Genomic DNA, 21301 nt, shown 5'->3' on the forward strand with positions numbered 1-21301 from the left:
CTTCTGGGTTAATTTAAGCTTTTTTTGGTATTGATTTCTGGGGGGTTTTTCTTTTTTGTATATTTTTCTCTTAATCTTCTGCGTTAATCTTGAGCTTTTTTTGGGTTTTGATTTTTTTTTGGCTTTTTTTGTATATTTTTCTCCTAATCTTCTGGGTTAATTTTGAGCTTTTGGGTTTTGTTATTGGGGTTAATCTTGGGTGGACATTTAAAAAAAAAACCCAAAAATAAAAACAAAAAGGGAAAAGTCTACATACTCTTTTCAAACTACCACTAAATTGACAATGTCTTCCTAAACTTTAAATTGCGACAATGTACCTCTCCAACTACCAAAACATTGTCAATGTCCCCCTCATTGACGAAACTACCCTTAGTAAATTTTTTTTTTAAAAAAAAAACTAAAATTTTTGGAAAAACCTAAAATAAAATAAAATAAAATTATTTTATTTTATTTTATTTTATTTTTTATAAAAATTGAAAAAATTTCGTTTGTTTTTTTGTTTTTAAAGAATGTTTTCTTTTATAATTTTTAAATAAAAATTTCCGTTTAAAAATAAAATAAAATATTTTCGTTTAATTTTTTTTTTTCGTTTTTTAAAATATATTTAAATTGATTTTTTTTAAATAAAAATTTCGGTTTAAGAAAAAATCGTTTAAAAATTAATTTTTTTTTTTGAATTTTAGGGGTATTTTTGTCATATTGATAAATATATAGGGGCATTTTGATTTTTTGCTAGCTTTGGAGGGATATTAACAATGTTTTGGTAGTTTGAGGGATACATTGTCGCAATTGAAAGTTTGGGGGAGACATTGTCAATTGGGTGGTAGTTTGAGAGGGGTATGTGGACTTTACCCAAACAAAAACAAATTACAAGAACTTATTCTTTATTTAATTTGTTAAAGAGACATTATACAAGTGATGTCCCTATTTGATCCAACGCAAATTCAATATAAACCAACCATGAAATTATTGGATTAAAGTTAAGGGGTTTGATTCATTTAATTAAATGGGTCGAGTTAAGATTGATCTATATAGTTTTATACTCATGCCTTTATATGACCCAAATTCAACACACAATATAAGGGCTAACAAATTTTAACACGACCTGTGAACTTGACATAAATCCAACACAAAATTAACGAATTAGGATTAAGGAGTTTGACCCATTTAATTAAATAGGCCGGTTTAAAATTGACCATAATCATATGCCTATGCTTTGATACAATTCAAACCTAACATACAAAAATGAATTGCCACCTAGGTTCAATATGGTAACAAATAATCAAACTGAAAACAAACATGAATGTCAAAAGGAACATTGTTTCCAGAGATTTGTGTGACACCCACACGTGCAACAACCTCGGCTTTTGCAATCCTTAAAGACAACTCGTTTTCCCTTAAGGCGGATTTGTGTGAGTCAAGCAGAAAGCTACCCAACAATTGCATAAAGCTCAAAGGAAGTAGTCAATAAGAGAAGAGAGAGAGAAAGAGAGAGAGAGAGTTGACCGGGCGTCTTATGGGTGAGCTACTGGCCCATCTGTCACACACTCAATAGCGTTGAATTATTTAATAAAATCATGCGCCTTTGATGTCTCATTCCCTTCACAAATAACCCCATGCCCATTGCCTTACATTATATATAAGAAAACGCTTGTTGGACTCACATATTAGAAAACTAACCAAAGAAGTGTTTCAGCCCCTTTGTTTTTCTTGAAACACACATAAAAGATTAGAAGAGTTAAAGTGAGAAAGTAGAGAATTCTCTTTTACTTCCATCTCATTTTCTACTCTTCTTTCCTCTTTTCTTGCCTTCCCTATTCCTATTATTACTAACAACAATTATAAGAATTGAAAAACCAGAGATGGGTAGGATTCCATGCTGTGAGAAGGACAACGTGAAAAGGGGACAGTGGACACCCGAAGAAGACAACAAGCTCTCTTCCTACATTGCCCAACACGGCACCCGCAACTGGCGCCTCATCCCCAAGAATGCTGGTTTCTTCTCTTTCTCTGATTCTCTCTCTCTCTTACTCTGCCTCACACACTCTCTAATTAATGGATGGAACTACGTACAAAATAATTCTTATATATCTTCCTCTATACGTACATTTGATACTTCAGGTCTTCAAAGGTGCGGGAAGAGCTGTCGGCTAAGGTGGACTAATTACCTTCGTCCTGATCTAAAGCATGGCCAATTCTCGGATGCAGAAGAGCAAACCATAGTGAAGCTGCATTCCGTTGTTGGCAACCGGTACGCTACTAAATAATATTTTGCTCGATCTATTCTTAAAATTAACTGGAATATTGTCAACATTCTTTTCCAACTAACAAACATTGTAAGATCGAGAGATCAAACAACATTAATTCTTAAACTGCAATCCTAAAAAAGTCTACTGCATGTTTCTGTTAATTCAAATATGCAAGCAATGATGTTCCGGATTTTTCTTCTTAACATTGAGAGTACTGATCGATCAATAGCCGCCGTTTCCTAATTAAATGGACGTATACAGATGGTCACTAATTGCAGCTCAGCTGCCTGGGCGCACAGACAATGATGTTAAAAATCACTGGAACACTAAGCTGAAAAAGAAGCTTTCGGGCATGGGTATTGACCCTGTGACCCACAAGCCTTTCTCTCACCTCATGGCTGAAATTGCAACAACACTGGCCCCTCCACAGGTGGCTCATCTTGCAGAAGCAGCCCTAGGCTGCTTTAAAGATGAAATGCTCCATCTCCTTACCAAGAAGCGCAATATTGACGACTTCCAGAACCAAGAACCTAATGCAGCACCACCATATATTAACAGTAACAGTAAGCAAGATGAAAAAGATTATACTATCGAGAAGATCAAGCTTGGCCTATCAAGGGCTATACAGGAACCTGACAATATGCTACAATCAACCAAGCCATGGGACTCTACTGCCGCAAATTTTGCAGGGGCCTGCAGTGCTTTCCCAGCATCTATGTCTGGATATCATCAGTATGGCCCATCATCTTTTGCAAATGAAGGGGACAGATCACCATGGAGCCAGAGTATGTGTACGGGAAGCACATGCACAGCTGGAGACCAGCAAGTCCGGTTACATGAAAAACTACTTGAGGGAGAAAATGGAGAGGATTCTGATGAGGGTGGGAAAGAAATCAGAAATGGATCCAGCATGTTCAGTACTTCAGACTGTGTCTTATGGGATTTACCATCTGATGATCATCTAATCAACCCAATCGTTTAAGAAATTAAGGTTATAGAACAGAGGCGTGCAAATAGGCCGGCAGGAATCCCTACTAACTTGATGGATAAACATTAACATCTTATTGCAAAAATATAAAGATCAACATCTAAATCAAGCAAATATATATATCATTTCTCTTAGTTTCAACATACATACTTTCTTGTTCCTAGTTCCAACTTATTTGTGTTTCAACTATACCTTTTCTCTTACTAAAAATACAATGTAGATCAACCAAAATAAGATGATGAAGCGGTTGTATCAGCCAGAACCTGCAAGTGTGACAAAAGAAGAAGAATTTCAGGAAACAGAACCAATTATCAAATCTTATATATCTAATCTAATCTAATATCTAATATTTATTATATATAAATTAGGGGAGTTTTAAGTAGGACGGCATAAAATTGTGACATGTGGCGTTTTATAATGCTACCAAGTGTTATTTTAAGTTCAAAAGAATCAAAAGTTACGTTTAATACACCATGTTTCACACTTTTACTCAAACACTGCTTCCTCTTCCCATTAAACGTAGGAAAATAACGTCTTTACCGTTTACAACATCACAGACTACAACAAACGAAAAGAAAATCATCTTCGTCAACAAGGTATATGGTCATACTTGACCATATAGCAGAATTAATACTCACATGGTATATGGTCATACTTGACCAATCAAAAGAACAATCAAAGCTTCATCAATTTATGGGTACTGGGAATTTCAAACTATTAGCTTTTCAAAATCCAATTTTAATAATAACAGGCTGATGGGTTTATAAAAATTGAACTCGCCATATTTTCCTACCAAACCCAACATGAGGCAGCTTTAAGTAAGATCCTTCATGATTAGGTGTTGGCAATATTTTGTCACTAGTTACATACACATCATCATTTTTTGTGCATATTTTAACTTGTTATATCATATTTCTAAAATCAAATTATATTTATATGATCAGTTTCTAAACTCAAAAGAACATACCTGGGCATGTCATAAGGGGCTGATAACACAGAAGCTGCCAAAGCAAGTACAGTGCCATGTATAGAGGCTATGGAGTGACAAGAAAAATTTCTGCATTCATATATAAATGGAAAACCAAGTACTATGACTAAATAAATATCTCAAACATGCCTAAAACATGTGAATTCATACATATTAATGCATGAAATGTACATAAATAGTATACTTTCTGGTTAATATGTGTTTGTGTTAATTTTATCAAGTGTCATCAATGTCATGAGGCAAACAACTAGCATACATAAAACAGAGACGGTTAGACTTAGACCGGTAAGTAACTGCTGTGGAAGAAGAGGATTATATATATATATAGAGAGAGAGATATCATCGTCTTGCTCTCATTATCCCGCCTTATTCAAGAATTAAACCCAGTAAAACAAATCCAACAAACCCATCCAAGATCATCAGTACACGATTCCATGGCTCACGAAGAAGAAGAGGCTGAAAGGGTCGTCCAATACCCATTGGACTCACACTCCTATGAGCATCTTGATGAAGCTGGTGTTGGTGCTAGCTCTTCCGTTTACAAGGCGGTCTGCCTGCCCATGAACTCCACAGTGGTGGCAATCAAAATCATCGATCTTGATCAATCATGGCGGTGGCAATCAAAGCCACCGCCTCTGTCGCACCCAAATATCCTCAGCGCTCACTGTTCCTTCCCAGTTGATCAACGCGTTTGGGTGGTGATGCCATTCATGTCTCGGTTCTTTACAATCCATAATGGCTTCTTCCTTCCCAGACGGCCTACCCGAGCCCTGCATTTCCATAATTCTCAAAGAAACTCTAACCGCCTTGTCCTATCTTCACACCCAACAACACCTTCACAAAGACATCGATGCCGGTGAAATCCTCATCGACTCAAATGGGTCGGTGAAGCTTGCATACTTTGGAGTGTCGCCATCAATCCTAGAGTCTTTGATTTCAACTCCTCAAGGGGACGCTCCCTTTTGGCTGGCCCCAGAGGTGATACACTCGGAACAGGGGTACGGGATAAAGGCTGATATATAGTCCTTTGGGATCACTGCATTAGAATTGGCCCATGGACGCCCCTCCTCTGTCTCGCCCCCCTCCTTCAAAGCTCAAGAATCTCTCCAAGCCTTTCAGAGGCATGCTGGTTTCGTGTCTCGAGCAAGACCCATCAAAGAGGCCCTCGGCAGAGACATTGTTGAAGCATCCCTTCTTCAAGAATTGCAAGGGTTCGGATTTTCTTGTAGAGAATGTCTTGCAGGGGCTGCCCAGTGTTGAAGAAAGGTTCAAGCGGTTGACGACAAATAACAATGGCGATGATTCATCTGTAATAATTGAAGACGAGGGAGATGAGTCTGGCGAGTTCATTCCGAGTTCACCTGGTCAGGTTGTGGAAGAGGCGGCCCAAGTGGGTTGTTATAGTGGTGGGGCGGTGGGTCTGGTGGCGATCAAGAGGAGCTTGGATGTGCAGAGGGCATGAGTGAGCGATCTGATTACTGAGTTACGTGGGAAGGAAGGTGGCGAGCTGAGCAACGAGGAGCAGATGGCTCAGCTTATTGAGTGGCAGAGGGCTGAGTTGGAGAATGAGAGAGAGAAGAAGTCGAAGTTGGAGGTGGAGTTGAGTCTTCTCAAGCTTAAAATTTCCGATTCACATGACACTGGTGCTAGTGCTGCTGATTGAAGATTGTGTATTTCTTTTCTAATTAGAGAGCTGAAAATTTTCCTCTTTTGGTAAAACTCTGTTTCATGTCTTTGTAGGGAGTGATTGATTTGGGCTATTGTCTATCTGGTGTCACAATACAGAATTAGTCTTGTGGCTCATCATTTGATTCTAATAAAACTAGTTTCCATTATCCCTCCAACACGTTTTTATTTTTAACACTCGCAAATACACTCATAATAAATTTAAATCTCAAGTGATCAAATGCGATTCGAGAGCTTAGTCCGATTAGGCAAGAATAATGCTTGGTTCATGACTCAAATGGGTGTGCCCCAAAAAAAAAAAAAAAAAAAAGGTTAACCTGTCTTACTGCAACTCATTCATACATGGTAAACTGCTGATAGAGCCTAATATTTAATTGGGTCGTATGTAAACTACATTTGACAAGAATATACTTGGACTTGGGCTAAAAAGTCATAATATTTAACTTGATATCAAAACAGAGATATGTGTATAAACTATGAACCTAACTTTATAGTTGACCTAATTTATTCATGAGAATTGTGATGGTGAGGATTATAATATTAATTTAAATAATTTATTAAAAATAACTGGTGAAATAACATATATTTTTATTTTTATTTGTTTTTTGTTAACCTTAAAAAACTGACCCCGTGGTGCATCCCCTCTCAACAACTTGAGGCTAAAGAAATGATGCCGGCGGACTCTAAAGTCTAAACCACAATGATGGCCAAACAATTCTTTTCCATTTCTTTTCTTTGAACACTTTATCTAAGAACAATTGATAGCATCCCTTTGTGGCTGCATTGGTACTTTTATAGGACCGGGTTATTTATTTGACCCATTTCCTCTTGTTATCATGTTTGGTTTCGATTTCTCTTGTATCTGCTTTGCATTTTGGTTAGTTATGGGCTGTTGTTTGGGTTGGCCACCCCTCTTGTAATTTCCCTTTCCCTTTTCCCTTATTTGTTTAGAAAAAAAAAAATCAATAAAAAATAAAAAATACTACACGTTCCCAACTTACATTATAGGCTCACTAAAAAAACTCTCCAAAGTATCAATCTCTCTTACAAGTGGTATCAAACCGATGCTGATATGTGGTATGATGGAGTGGTGCAAGCTCAGACAAAAGGTCCCTAGAATATGGACAAAAAGGTGCAAGGTGCGAGTATAGATGAGCATCCTTTGGAGTGGGGCAAAGGTTCATGACATGGGCTTGACAATAGTTCTTGGAGTAAGAACAAATGTGCATTTGTGAGCATAAACGAAGGTCTTTAGAAAATGAGCAAATAGTTCATGACACAAGGCACAACAAGAGTCTATGGAGTAGGAACAAAGGCGCGTGGCACATGCAAACCCACATAGCCCCTCAACTGATTTTGAAGAGGACCCAAAAGATTGATAAAAGGCTTCCGTTTGAGGAAGAGGGTTGAAGGAAGGCTGAGTCTTCTTTCTCCTTCATCCCCCCTCTCTCTGATCTCTTCTATGTATCTCAATCTCTCTCTCTCTCCTCTGTCTCTCAATCTCTCTCTCGTTTCCGTTGATTTCTGGGTTTGGGAATTGGAGGTTGGAGGAAGGTGAGTTTTTTTTTTTTTTTCCTGTACAGAATGAAGATGAGTTTTTTTCTAAGAGGTTCGAAGATGAATTGGTAAATCAAACAAGGGTTTGAGTATCGGAGGTTGAACGAAGGTGAAAAGTTTTTTGGAAGGAAACAGAGATAGGTATGAGAGAGAGAGAAAAGTTTTTGTGAATAAAATATTGAGTTGAGTAGCAACAATAGGTTAAATATAGGGCTTACAATGAGATTGGGTAAATATAGGACTTTTGATGTGGTTGTATTTTTGTAATTTTTTCTCTTTTTCCCTAAACACAGGGAAGGGAATGTTCAAACCCATTTTTTCTCTACTGTGAGTGCTCTTAGGAATATGTAAGATATGCGGGTGTTTAATATATCATTGTTAATCCCAAACCCATATGCTTAGACTTTTGAATTGTGTGGTGATTAATATATCATTGTTAATCCCAAACCCATATGCTTAAACTTTTGAATTGTGTGGTGTCACAACGTAATATGTTATAGCCTCACTAAAAAAACTCCCAAACTATCAATCTCCTAAACATCGATCACAATCAACACGCCAATTGAGAATTGGGGCAGTCCCATTTCCCAGGTGACAGAAAATGGTACTGTGCAGAGCCCGGAATATATCTTTGTTTTAACAGAAGAAGATTACATCAAATTTCTCAATAATAAACGATTTTTGAGGACTATTATGTGGCAATTTTATTGTTGAAGAGAGTGGGAGAGAGAAGAAAAAACCTAAAGTAAATCAAATAACAGATATCTTTTTCTTCATCATCCACCTCTTTTTGGCATTTTCCATTGCATACTCCCTCAGCCTCGAGAGTTCAACGAAACAGTGGTGATACTGCGTATCAATTGCATCCAGCTCCAGCTTTAGCTCATCATTCTGATTTTTTTCTGCCGGCGAAAGAGACCATATGCTAGGCAAGCCAAAGTTGTCTGACATTCCGGAACATGAATTGATAAAGGATGTTGCAGAGTTCTCTGCAGGCTCATTTATCATAATAGATTCACCAACATTAGCTTCATCACTCTTCTCAGTATGCCCACCATGATCATAAGCCCCATAGCACCCATACCCATTTGAACCTTTATAGCATTCATCAAGACTGGAATAATCAGACTCTAAAGCATTGTCATTACTGGCATCTGAGGCCATTGAGAAACCATACTCAGCTGATATGTCTGAAAAGGTTGATTCTTGATTGTCTTCATCTTCCACATCAACCATTTGTGAGAGAACATGAGCATGGTGCTCAATAACTGCCTTGGCAGGAGCCCCTAAATTCCCACCTATCTGAAGCGCACGAGAATTACCAACTGAACAGTGTGCTTCATATGAACAATTCTCAAATAAAGATTTTTGTCTTGGTCCATGCTTCGCAATCAAGTTGTCGATTAACTCAGCAATGACAGCCACATCTTCTTTTGACAGATCAAGTTGTTCAACCATCTCTTCAGCTATTGAAATTGTAGTATCAGAATCAAGATAAAATGCAAAATGGATGTTTCTCACCTGACCTGTTAAAACAAAAAACAATATATAGTTAGCACTTGAAGAAAAGAAAGGAATCTTATTCTACAATACGTTTGCTTACCACAGAGATCAGCAATGCGAAGAGTCAATGAAATTGTAATATCATCGTTTTTCTCCCCTCTTAACCTAAATTCATTCTTCTCAGTAAACCTCTGAAATTCTAGAGTTGAATGATTAGAAGTTCCGTTGATGCATTTTATGCTAGAGCCAACAGAAAGCTTCTGGCAGTTAGAGTCTATGTCCATGGCATGAGATTCAAGCTGTAGTGGGTTCACCACTATGGGCGAATTATCGGGTAACCACAGCGAATCACAAATGAGATCCTTTGAATTTGCAGTTGCAAGGAATGGATCTTTCAGGAGCTCCATTGCTGGCAATCTCATAGATGCTGGAACCAGACACTTCTCTATGAACTGCTTAACACGGGGGTCATTCACTTTACTGAGGGAAGCAGGCTTTATGCCCTGCAGGAAATAAATTTTTAAAAAAATATTACAACAACCTTTAATGAAGTAAAGCATGATTGATATATACTGTAGGAGGTCGCTAACTTACAGTAGTAACCTTCTTGTATATTTGAGCAGGATTTTTGCATTCACCATATGGATATTCACAGGTAACCATTTCTAACATGCACATGCCAAAAGAATATATGTCGACAAGATTATTATATTCCTCTTCATAAAGCTCTGGAGCCATGAACTCTGGAGTGCCTGTGCAAAAAACAAAAGAAAAACAAACTTCAATCAAGATTGTTAAGTCAAACTCATAACACTTTTGGAGAAAGGGATGTAATTACCAATAACGCTTCGGGCAGTAGGCTGCTGCATGACAGTTGCCAATCCTAGATCTCCAATTTTAACTTCTCCAGTGTTTCCGTTAACGAATATATTGTCACATTTCAGGTCCCGGTGGATGATCGGTGGATTGTGGTCATGCAGATAGCTTAAACCTCGAAGAATCTGCCTTGCCCAGTTCTTGATGGCCTTCAAATCAACATTCCTATGCTTCTTACGATATCTAAAGCCCAAAAAAAAAAAAAAACCATGAAAGCCATTAAATGAGCATTGAAGGCAGAAAATGGAAAAAAGAAGAAGAAAACAGTCAATGGAACTCACTGCCTCAAATTCCCAGATGTGAACAACTCTGTTATCAGGTTGATAGTCTTGTTCTTATCATCTACCCAGGAATTATAGAACTTGATAATATTTCCATGTTTCAAAGATTTCAGCAGATGAACCTCTGAATATAACCTTTCCAGCTGTTCTGGTGACTGCAATACATCCTCAATACTCACTTGGTTCCAAGCAACTTCTATTCCATCACTTTCATCAAATGCCTTGTATCTATATATAACAACAACGGAGCCAAAAGATGACAAATTTAATATAAACAAAAAAAAAAAAAAAAAATCTCTATTTTAAACAACTATCAACTTAAGAAACTAACTACTAAAACCATCAAGTAGAGAATTGAATAAGATAGGTCTAAGAACCATACACAGTCTTAAATGCTCCTCTTCCCAACACTTGATCATACTGAAAGAATAAAACCAAAAGAAATGAAGATTTTATCACTAAATCCAATAATATAAACAACTCGACTCAACAACAAGCAAGCAAGACATTGAAAATGTTTGATACTATTTAAATCACAAAACTCCACTAAGGAATAACAATAATCCTGCTCAACATTCAACTTTTCATAAACATATTTAAAATCCATCGTATTGGACTTCCCAAATCAAATTGTTCAATCTATTCATGTTCATTAAATACAGACTACCAGCAAGAGACAATACTACCTTTATCTAACAAAGAGTTAAAAGAGAAATGATATCAAAAGCTAAAATTTTAATTAAATTGTCAGCAGCCAAGCGAAGAGAATCACTGACAAAGCAAGCATAAAGATTTCGAAATTAAAACTCTCTAGCTTGAAAAGGATTATTTAATTGAAATGACTCATCACAAATCCGAAAATCTTTATGCAAATTATTTATAGCATAATGAAATCAAGCTGCACCTTCAATGAGAGAAAAAAAAAAAAATAATAATTATTGGAAACATCATGCGCTCTGTTTGATTACCAAGAAAATTAGGGAAAACATAATCCACTTAATTAATCCTAACGAATAATTGGCAAAATTTGCGCTGATTTCCTACTACTGGAATCGAAACAACATCAATCAGGAAAAAAAAAAACATAATTTTACATTCTTTTCTTTGCCTTTAATTTTTTCTTGGGAAACAAAAAGATACCGAATTGAAACCCTAGAATTATCCATACCCGTAAGTATCGTCCGGTTGGATCTTTCTCCACAACCTCACCATCCTCAGCCTGGGAACGCCGGTCCTCACCAAACCCCATCGCTTCAAAACGACGGAGAATCCACCAACGGTTAAAAAAAAAAAAAACCCAAAATTGAGAGTTAAAAAGTGCAGACCCTATTAAAGAAGCTGGATTCCGAACCCAAGAAGACGAAGAAAAAGAAGAGGCTTTTCCGAGAACGCTTCACACGCCACCGCATACGAATCGAACGCCGGTTTTCGGAACCGGAATCGGCACCCGAGAAAACTAAGCGACGACGAGGACTTCGATTCCATGTCCCAGTGTGGCTTCGCAATTGGGTCCCAAATCCTCAAACCGCTCCCGGATTCCTCCATATCTCGATCATCTGCATCTCGTTCGCGCACCGAACCGGCGTGATCGTAGGTTCAAAAACTTGGAAACCCAGAGGTGGGCGCGGTTGAACCGAACGCACCGCACGTGGATGAAGGCTTCGAGAGCAAGCGGGAGAGATCGAAAATGGAAGAACAACTAGGAATTATAGTCGTAATCATCATTCATCAACAGCTTCCAACATCTTCTATCCTATAACACGTGAATCTCTCGTTGTCGGTTAGTCCTATCCAAATCGGAGATTAGCACTGTAGATCATAATCATGGCCATAATTATTAATAGCAATGGTTTTCTAAAGGGTTCTTAATTAGGAGTGCAATGCTCTTTATTATTTAAGGGAAAATTAAAAGACTATTTAGATAATTTATTAATTATTTTATCAATTATAAATAGGTAATATTAGAAATAGAAACCCTGTTAATGCGTTATTACCCGAAATATCTTTATTTTATTATTATTATTTTTTTATGTACATTAGGCACGCGGGCGAGTGAAGCGTGTGGCACGGGGTCCGAGTGGGCCCTATGCAAAAGAGATCCCAACACAAAGAGGAAAGATATTTAATATATATATATATATTTAGATTTATTCATTTAAAGTTTAATGTTAATCTTTTTTTTTTTTTTTTTTTTTTTACATCTCCACACAAGAAAATGAGAAAGGGATTCAAACTAGTAACTTCTGTTTCATTAGGCATGGTCTACAGCTGATTGAACTACCAATTGGGGACAATTTAATGTCTACACGAGAGAGAGAAGATTCAAACTAGAGACCTTCAGTTCATAAGGCGTGGTTTCTACCTTATTGAGCTATTCTTATAAGACAATTTAATGCTAATTTTAGTGTTGCATCAAAAGTGTATTTAAGAATACGAGTGTGTAGCATTTTATTTTTATTTTTTAAGAATAAGTGTTTAAAGAAAATAAATAGTAAAAAATTGTTTGGCCATCATGATAGTTAAGGGTTTATTTAATTATGTGATTTGAGAACGTGATTTTTAGAAATGCAATTAAGTGTTTAATAAAAATTGCAATTTAACCTTTAAAATTGTGTGTTTTCAAAAAACACATTTCCTTAACTTGCGATTTTCTCTGCATTTTCAAATTTTAATTTTTTTAAAAGCGCAATTCTAAACAATCAATTATTTGCGATTCGATATAAAATCTTTTTTTTTTTTTTTTTGTTACAATATCATAATTTGCAGTGTCAAACGAACCATGAGTGTGATGGGCCTTAAGAGTGGGAACGTGTGTATAGTATTTTTATTTTTATTTTTTTATAGATAATGTGTTTAAAGAAAAGAAATGGTAAAGAATCGTTGGCCATCATTGCAATCCAGAGTCAATCGGCTCGCGGGTCTTGTGGGTATCATTTCCTTAGCCTCAATTTTGTGAGAGGGGATGATGCCCCACGATTTGCTTTGCCTAAACACCTGCATGCTAACCCTGGGTCAGTTTTTTAAGGTTAACCAAACAATAATAATAATAATTTAACTTATTTGCTGTAGTTCAATTATTAGGACTCTTTGTTTTGATACAAAGTTAAATATTATGATTGTCTAACCCAAACCAAATATATTCTTGTCAAATATAGTTTACATATGCCCCGGTTAAATATTAGGCTCTATTAGCAGTTTATCACGTACGAATGACTAATAGTCAGAGAGGTTAACTCTCTTTTTTTTGTTTGGCACACCCATATGAGTATTGACCCAAGCATTATTCTTGCCCAATCGTGCATTTGATCAATTTAACTTTGTTATGAGTACATTGAAAATGGAAATGTGTTGGATAGATAAACGGTTTATGAGTTTTTATTAAAAGTACATTAATAATATACATATTTGAATATTATTTTAGTCTAAAAGTTTAAGCTAATAAACTTAACCGCTTAGATTCACTTAAGTATATTAACTATTTTTTTTTTTTTTAATATTTTCTCAAAGTAAAACTTAACACCCACAAATGTATTCGCAACAAAACGGAAACTAGTTCTATTAGAATCAAATGATGACCCACAAGACTAACTATGTTAGACACTACGCCCAAGTCAATCACTCCCTACAAAGACATGAAACAGAGTTTTACCAAAAGAGGAAAATTTTCAGCTCTCTAATTAGAAAAGAAATATACAATCTTCAATCAGCAGCACTAGCACCAGTGTCATGTGAATCGGAAATTTTAAGCTTGAGAAGACTCAACGCCACCTCCAACTTCGACTTCTTCTTTCTCTCATTCTCCAACTCAGCCCTCTGCCACTCAATAAGCTGAGCCATCTGCTCCTCGTTGCTCAGCTCCCCACCTTTCTCCCCACGTAACTCAGCAATCAGATCGCTCACCCATGCCCTCTGCACATCCAAGCTCGTCTTCATTGCCACCAGACCCACCGCCACACCACTATAACGACCCACTTGGGCCGCCTCTTCCACAACCTGACCAGGTGAACTCGGAATTAACTCGCCAGACTCATCTCCCTCGTCTTCAATTATTACAGATGAATCATCGCCATTGTTGTTTGTCGTCAACCGCTTGAACCTTTCTTCAACACTGGGCAGCCCCTGCAAGACATTCTCTACAAGAAAATCCGAACCCTTGCAATTCTTGAAGAAGCGATGCTTCAACAATGTCTCTGCCGAGGGCCTCTTTGATGGGTCTTGCCGGAGACACCAACCCAGCATGTCTCTGAAAGGCTCGGAGAGATTCTTGAGCTTTGAACGAGGGGGGCGAGACAGAGGAGGGCGTCCATGGGCCAATTCTAATGCAGTGATCCCAATGGACCATATATCAGCCTTTATCCCGTACCCCTGTTCCGAGTGTATCACCTCTGGGGCCAGCCAAAAGGGAGCGTCCGCTTGAGGAGTTGAAATCAAAGACTCTAGGATAGATGGTGACACTCCAAAGTATGCAAGCTTCACCAACCCATTTGAGTCGATGAAGATTTCACCGCCATTGATGTCTTTGTGAAGGTGTTGTTGGGTGTGAAGATAGGACAAGGCGGTTAGAGTATCTTTGAGAATTATGGCTATGCAAGGCTCGGGTAGGCCGCCTGGGAAGGAAGAAGCCATTATGGATTGCAAAGAACCGGCGGAAATGAATGGCATCACCACCCAAACGCGTTGATCAACTGGGAAGGAACAGTGAGCGCTGAGGATATTTGGGTGGGACAGAGGCGGTGGCTTTGATTGCCACCGCCGTGATTGATCAAGATCGATGATTTTGATTGCCACCACTGTGGAGTTCATGCGCAGGCAGACCGCCTTGTAAACAGAAGAGCTAGCACCAACACCAGCTTCATCAAGAAGCTCATAGGAGTGTGAGTCCAATGGGTATTGGACGACCCTTTTAGCCTCTTCTTCTTCTTCGTGAGCCATGGAATCGCGTACTGATGATCTTGGATGGGTTTGTTGGATTTGTTTTACTGGGTTTAATTCTTGGATAAGGCGGGATAATGAGAGTAAAACGATGATATCTATATATATACATATATATCAAGGATGAGGAAAAAGAAAGTAGGGAACTTAGCGGCTTTCTGGTGCGAGTTGAAAAACAGAGACAGTTAGAACGGCTAACTGTTCTGGAAGAGGCAGACGTGGCAGGCGGTTAATTCTCTCTGTATCAGTTAACGACATTGCTAGTGGGAAGATCACAAATTTGACAAACATATATAAATATAATCATATGTCACCTGCTGTACTTTACGTTTTCCTACCTAAGCATTTTCAAAGATGTTCAAGATAATGAGCAAAACAAGGCATAAATAACCTCAAAGATCAACCTAAAAAGAACTGGTTTTAGGTCGCCAAGCTTTTAAGAGCTATTCTCAGTTCTCACAGTCAATGGGAACAACAGAAAAAAGAGAATCAGTTACAAAACAAAAGCATTAGATCGATTTTTGGGGCGTCCTCATATGATTATATCTTGATTCAGTGTCTATCAGATAACCAAACAGCCATAACATTTTTCAAATTGAAGGTTTTAGTAATAGCATCTAAGGAACAAATCAAAACTATAAAGTGACTGCATATAATTTTTGTAAACCGAAGCCGCATAATCAGTGAGTCAACACTTTTCTCATGCATGAGTTTCTGACTCCTTACTGATTAAACCAAATGTCGCAGCAGTGGCTGAACCAGCTTCAACAACATTGAAAACATCGTGCACGCCATGTTTCTCTTCAACCAAATCCTCTAGACCGCAGAATGCAACGGTGAACATTCCAAGGCGCACTCCACCAACTAGGGGTGTCAACCCGGCCCCAGTTCTCGGTTATTAGCCAAAACCGTGAACCAAAACCGGGGTACCCGGTTATTGATTTTGGAAAACTAAAATCGGGTAACCAGTTCCCGATTTCCCAATTCCAGTCCCGATTTTTCAGTATTTTTTGACATCCCTACCACCAACTATCAAGCCAGAAGCTCTTCTCCATTGCATCTCTCATTAATGGATTCTTGCTCTGCCAAATCAATGCAAACTCCTCAAAAGTGTCATGAAATGTGATTTCAATATGTTCCAGAAAATGAACAGAAAAATCCATTATCTGAAAACTGTCAATACCAAAAAATTGTAGACAAATTATAAAGAAAGATTAAAATGTTGTTAAACCCAGAAATAAGTACCATTGCACATGGACCCTTTTTTTTTAAAAAAAAAATAATAATAATTTTAATTTTAATTTTTTTTTTTTTTTTTACTATTGTTTTTGATTGGGAGGTTGTGTCGAAGATTTACTTATTTATTTATTTATTTGTGTTGGAAGAAGTCACATGTTTTTCTTTAAAATTAGAGGAGTGTTAAAGAACTAAATAAATGAACTCAGAAAAATTTTCAAACTGACTGGCATAGGTTTTTTAATTAAAAAAATGCAATTCTCTCTCCATTGTCTACCACTCACGGTCTACCATGTCAGTTTGAAAATTTTTCTGAGTTCATTTGTTTGGATCCCTAACACTTCCCTTAAAATTAGAGGTTAATGCCGTCTAAATGGAACCGTTAGTTCATTTTAAAAGACAACGTGGTGTGTGTTAAAAATTTTGCCAACAATCTTCACCATCCATTTTATAATCGCAGATATGCGGTGGTACTTCAATTGTAATTGTACTGCATATAAGCCAGATCCGAAGGGGTGTAATGCTCTTGATTATTTAAGGGAAAAATAAAAGAATATTTATTAGATATAATTCATGAAATAATTAAGTAAAAAAATTAATTTCTTAAATATTTTATCAATTATAAATAGGAAATATTAGAAACCCCGTGTTATTACCCTAAATATCTTTTATTATTATTATTATTATTAATTTTTATTTTCAAGTAGATTAGGCACGGGAGGCGATCCGTCGATGGGATTGGATGGTGTTTATTTGACTTGTGTTAAGCAGTGAAGCGTGTGGCACAAGGTTCAAGTGATCTAGCATTTTCTTTTTTATAAAATAATATTCACTTAAGATTAGGAAGACATTAGAAGAATACCTGAAGAACACCTAATATTCTCATATTTGATATTAGTCTTATGAGAGCCGTTTCTATCAATGATATAGCGCCTTTAATGGGAATTTGATATGTTAGGTAAAAATATTGTATGTAATATCATAGACTTTTTCATTCATTTTAATTCAATGTTCACAGCTCATTTTCGAGCTCTCGACATTAGTCTCTAAAATTAACCAAGATGGTGGTTCCTGTGATTTTGCCAATGAGTATTTTGTCAATAATGTATTTTGTTAAGAAAAAAAAAAAACATTTATTTGGTGCAGAGGATTATATCATTTTTTGGTGTTTCAACCTTAGGATTTGCTCCCTATTCTCTGAGGGTGTAAAACACCCTGTTTATACAAACTTGATTGAAGTTATCCTCATTTGTTGATATATAAATTGAGAAATGATGCATACACTTTTACTCTCCCATGCACATTTATGATGTGATGCTAAAAATCATTATTAGATTCATCTATTTAAAGAGTAATGGTGATTTGAGTGTCACGTCAAATAATATATTTAAGAGTCCGATAGTCTTTGTAGTATTTCCCATATAATTTTTTAATTCTTTTAGATAAAGTGTTTAAAGAAAAGAAATGGTAAAGAATTGTTTGGCCATCATTGCAGTTTAGAGTTAATCGGCGCGCAGGTCTTGTGGTGCATCATTTCTTTAGCCTCAAGAGGTTGAGTGGGGGATGCCCCATGACTTACTTTGCCCAAGACCTACTAACAATGGGTCAACTTTTTAAGAGTAATTCTAGAAATTTCTCGTGTCACTCTTGTATCCTTAAAAAAATGAGGTGGCTTTTAAAATCATCATTTGATTAAAATCTAATAATGATCAATCACAAGCTCAATGATGATTTTAAAAGTCATATCATCCTTGAAATGACACAAAAGTGACACAAGAGGGACTTAGCATTACTCGCTTTTTAAGGTTAACCAAAAAAAAAAAAAAATTAACGTATTTGCTGTAAAAAGATTATAGTAATTTTTTCAATCATCCAGATTTAATTTTAAGTTTTACATCAAATTTACAGTGCATTGATTTTTTTTTTTTTTTTTTTGTTTAATCACCTAAACCAAATCTAAAAGGAATATATTAACATTCGCAACATCCTACATAAAAAATAAAAATAAAAAATATGTTATTTTACCAGTTATTTTAAAAATTTAAACTCATATGAAAGTGTATAAATTTAATAATTATTTAAATTAATATTTGAATACTCACCCTCACAATTTTCATGAATAAATTAGGTCAACTGTAAAGTTAGGTTATATATATATATATATATATATATATATATATATATATGTTTTCATATCAAGTTAAATATTTTTATTAAATATTAGGATTCTTTAGCCCAAGCCCAAGCATATTTTTGTCAAATGTAGTCTACATATGGCCGAATTAAGTATTAGGCTCAAGCAATTTACCATGTATGAATGAGTAGTAGTAGAGAGGTTAACCCCCTTCGGAGAGATAAACGGTTTATGATTTTTTACCAAAAGTACATTAATATACATATTTGAATATCACTCTAACCCAAAAGTTTAAGTTAAAAGACTTAACCGCTTAGGTTCACTTATGTATATTAACTATATTTTTTCTTTATATTTTGTCAATGTAAAACTTAACACTCACGAATGTATTCACAACAAAACGGAAACTAGTTTTATTAGAATCAAATGATCCCCCCCGGGGGAGTTTTACCAAAACATGAAAATTTTCAGCTCTCTAATTAGAAAAGAAATACACAATCTTCAATCAAAAGCACTAGCAATTAGAAAGGAAAATGTCAAAAAATAAGTTGTTATTTCACCAGTTATTTTAAAAGTTTAAACTCATATGAGAGTGTATAAATCTAATGAATTATTTAAACTAATATTTTAATACTCACCCTCACAGTTTTCAAGATTGGGTCAACTGTAATGTTAGGTTCATACACATATCTTTATTTTGATATCAAATTAAATATTAGGACTCTTTAGCCCAAGCCCAAGTGTATTCTTGTCAAATGCGGACTGTGTAGTCTACATATGGTCCAATTAAATATTAGGTTCTATCAGCAGTTTACCATGTATGAATGACTAGTAGTCAGAGAGGTTACCCTCTTTTCTTCTTTTGGCACACCCATGTGAGTCATGACCCAAGCATTATTCTTGCCTAATTGGACTAATCTCTCGAATTGCATTACATTACCTGTGAATTAATTTGTTATGAGTGCACTTGCAAGTGTTGAAAATAGAGACATGTTATAGAGATAAACGGAATAAAAACGTGATGGAGAGATAAACAGTTTGTGAGTTTTTAGTAAAAAGTACAATAATAAACATATTTGAACATCACTCTAGCCTAAATATTTAAGTTAATGGGCTTGGATCTATTTAAATATATTAACTACTATTTTTCTTTATATTTTCTCAGTATGAAACTTAACACCACAAGACTAACTATTCTTTATTAGAATCAAATGATGACCCACAAGACTAACTATTCTGTATTGTGAGACCAGATAGACATTAAGCCCAATCACTCCCTACAAAAGGCATGAAACAGAGTTTTACCAAAACAAAGGAAAATTTTCAGCTCTCTAATTATTAGAAAAGAAATACACAATCTTCAATCAGCAGCACTAGCACCAGTGTCATGTGACTCATGTGAGCTTGAGATGGCTCAACTCATCAGAAATTTGAAGCTTGAGAAGACTCAACTCCTCCTCCAACTTACTCAACTCCACCTTCAACTTCAACTTCCTCTCTTTCACACTCTCCAACTCAGCCTTCTGCCACTCAATAAGCTGAGCCATCTCCTCCAAGCTCCTCTTCATCGAAACCAGATCCACCGGCACCGCTTCCCCACCACTATAACATCCCACTTGGGCCGCCTCTTCCACAACCTGACCAGGTGAACTCGGACTCAACTCGCCAGACTCACCTCCATCGTCTTCAATTGTCACAGATTCACCGCCAAACCGGACTTGTTTCACAGCTGAATCGTCCGTGGACTCGGTTGGGAACACTGGGTCGAGTTTAAACCCGTCCTCTTTGAAGCTCAACCCACAGACCCTTATCTCATCGTCACCATTGTTATTTGTCTTCAACTGCTTGAACCTTTCTTCAACACTGGGCAGCCCCTGCAAGACATTCTCTACAAGAAAATCCGAACCCCCGCAATTCTTGAAGACGGGATGCTTCAACAATGTCTCTGCCGAGGGCCTCTTTGATGGGTCTTGCTGGAGACACGAAACCAGCACGTCTCTGAAAGGCTTGGAGAGATTCTTGAGCTTTGAAGGAGAGGGGAGAGACAGAGGAGGGCGTCCATGGGCCAATTCTAATGCAGTGATCCCTAAGGACCATATATCAGCCTTTATACCGTACCCCTGTTCTGAGTGTACGCAATACAGAGCGTCCGTTTGCTGAATTGAACTCCAAGAATCGTAGATTGATGGCAACACTCCAAAGTATGCAAGCTTCACCGACCCATTTGAGTCAATGAGGATTTTACCGGCATTGATGTCTTTGTGAGGTTGTTGTTGGCTGTGAAGATAGGACAAGGCGGTTAGAGTTTCTTTGAGAATTATGGCAATGCAGGGCTCGGGTAGGCCGTCTGGGAAGGAATAAGACATTATGGATTGTAAAGAACCGGCGGACATGAATGGCATCACCACCCAAAGGCGATAATCAACCTGGAAGGAACAGTGAGCGCTTAGGATATTTGGGTGGGACAGAGGCGGTGGGTTTGATTGCCACCGCCATGATTGATCAACATCGATGATTTTGATTGCCACCACCGTGGAGTTCATGGGCAGGCAGACCGCCTTGTAAACAGAAGTGCTAGCACCAACACCAGCTTCATCAAGAATCAAGTAGTACTTTGAGTCCAATGGGTATTGGACGATCCTTTTAGCCTCTTCTTCTTCTTCGTAAGCCATGGAATCGCGTACTGATGATCTTGGATGGGTTTGTTGGATTTGTTTTAATGGGTTTAATTCTTGGATAAGGCGGGATAATGAGAGCAAGACGATGACATATATATATATATATATTATGAAAAGGATGGGGAAAAAAGAAAGTAGGGAATTTAGAGGTTTTCTGGTGCGAGTTGAAAAACAGAGACGGTTAGACCGGTAA

The 21301-nt window shown here is 36.9% G+C and overlaps 4 protein-coding genes and 1 pseudogene across 4 annotated transcripts; 2 read left to right on the top strand and 3 right to left on the bottom strand.

Annotated features, from left to right (window-relative positions):
* Positions 1-1862: 1862 nt before the first annotated feature.
* LOC132176561 (transcription factor MYB80-like) lies at positions 1863-3231 on the top strand. The gene is made up of 3 exons (XM_059588806.1): positions 1863-1995; positions 2122-2251; positions 2511-3231. Exons 1-3 carry the CDS (start codon positions 1863-1865, stop codon positions 3229-3231), a joined length of 984 nt encoding a protein of 327 aa, XP_059444789.1.
* A 1428-nt stretch (positions 3232-4659) lies between these two features.
* Positions 4660-5888, top strand: LOC132173572 (serine/threonine-protein kinase BLUS1-like; annotated as a pseudogene).
* A 2185-nt stretch (positions 5889-8073) lies between these two features.
* Positions 8074-11967, bottom strand: LOC132173755 (serine/threonine-protein kinase WNK8-like). The gene is made up of 7 exons (XM_059585351.1): positions 11297-11967; positions 10511-10548; positions 10129-10356; positions 9810-10030; positions 9566-9723; positions 9072-9474; positions 8074-8994 (listed from the first exon to the last, which is right to left on the bottom strand). Exons 1-7 carry the CDS (start codon positions 11375-11377, stop codon positions 8219-8221), a joined length of 1905 nt encoding a protein of 634 aa, XP_059441334.1. The 5' UTR covers positions 11378-11967; the 3' UTR covers positions 8074-8218.
* Positions 11968-13827: 1860 nt separating this feature from the next.
* LOC132173573 (serine/threonine-protein kinase BLUS1-like) lies at positions 13828-15060 on the bottom strand. The gene has a single exon (XM_059585089.1). It carries the CDS (start codon positions 15058-15060, stop codon positions 13828-13830), a length of 1233 nt encoding a protein of 410 aa, XP_059441072.1.
* A 4764-nt stretch (positions 15061-19824) lies between these two features.
* On the bottom strand, positions 19825-21102 carry LOC132173574 (serine/threonine-protein kinase BLUS1-like). The gene has a single exon (XM_059585090.1). It carries the CDS (start codon positions 21100-21102, stop codon positions 19825-19827), a length of 1278 nt encoding a protein of 425 aa, XP_059441073.1.
* Positions 21103-21301: the final 199 nt, after the last annotated feature.

Source organism: Corylus avellana, chromosome ca3 (assembly GCF_901000735.1).
Source record: "Corylus avellana chromosome ca3, CavTom2PMs-1.0".
In the NCBI taxonomy this organism is placed as follows: Eukaryota; Viridiplantae; Streptophyta; class Magnoliopsida; order Fagales; family Betulaceae; genus Corylus; species Corylus avellana.

Excerpts from the sequence above, each read along its gene's own strand:
- LOC132176561 (XM_059588806.1), top strand. The coding sequence starts at position 1,863 with ATGGGTAGGATTCCATGCTGTGAGAAGGACAACGTGAAAAGGGGACAG. Across the intron at positions 1,996-2,121 it reads CCTCATCCCCAAGAATGCTG|GTCTTCAAAGGTGCGGGAAG; the intron begins GTTTCTTCTCTT and ends TTGATACTTCAG. Across the intron at positions 2,252-2,510 it reads CATTCCGTTGTTGGCAACCG|ATGGTCACTAATTGCAGCTC; the intron begins GTACGCTACTAA and ends GGACGTATACAG.
- LOC132173755 (XM_059585351.1), bottom strand. The coding sequence starts at position 11,377 with ATGGGGTTTGGTGAGGACCGGCGTTCCCAGGCTGAGGATGGTGAGGTT. Across the intron at positions 9,475-9,565 it reads TATACAAGAAGGTTACTACT|GGCATAAAGCCTGCTTCCCT; the intron begins GTAAGTTAGCGA and ends TATTTCCTGCAG. Across the intron at positions 8,995-9,071 it reads TCGCATTGCTGATCTCTGTG|GTCAGGTGAGAAACATCCAT; the intron begins GTAAGCAAACGT and ends TTGTTTTAACAG.
- LOC132173573 (XM_059585089.1), bottom strand. The coding sequence starts at position 15,060 with ATGGCTCACGAAGAAGAAGAAGAGGCTAAAAGGGTCGTCCAATACCCA.
- LOC132173574 (XM_059585090.1), bottom strand. The coding sequence starts at position 21,102 with ATGGCTTACGAAGAAGAAGAAGAGGCTAAAAGGATCGTCCAATACCCA.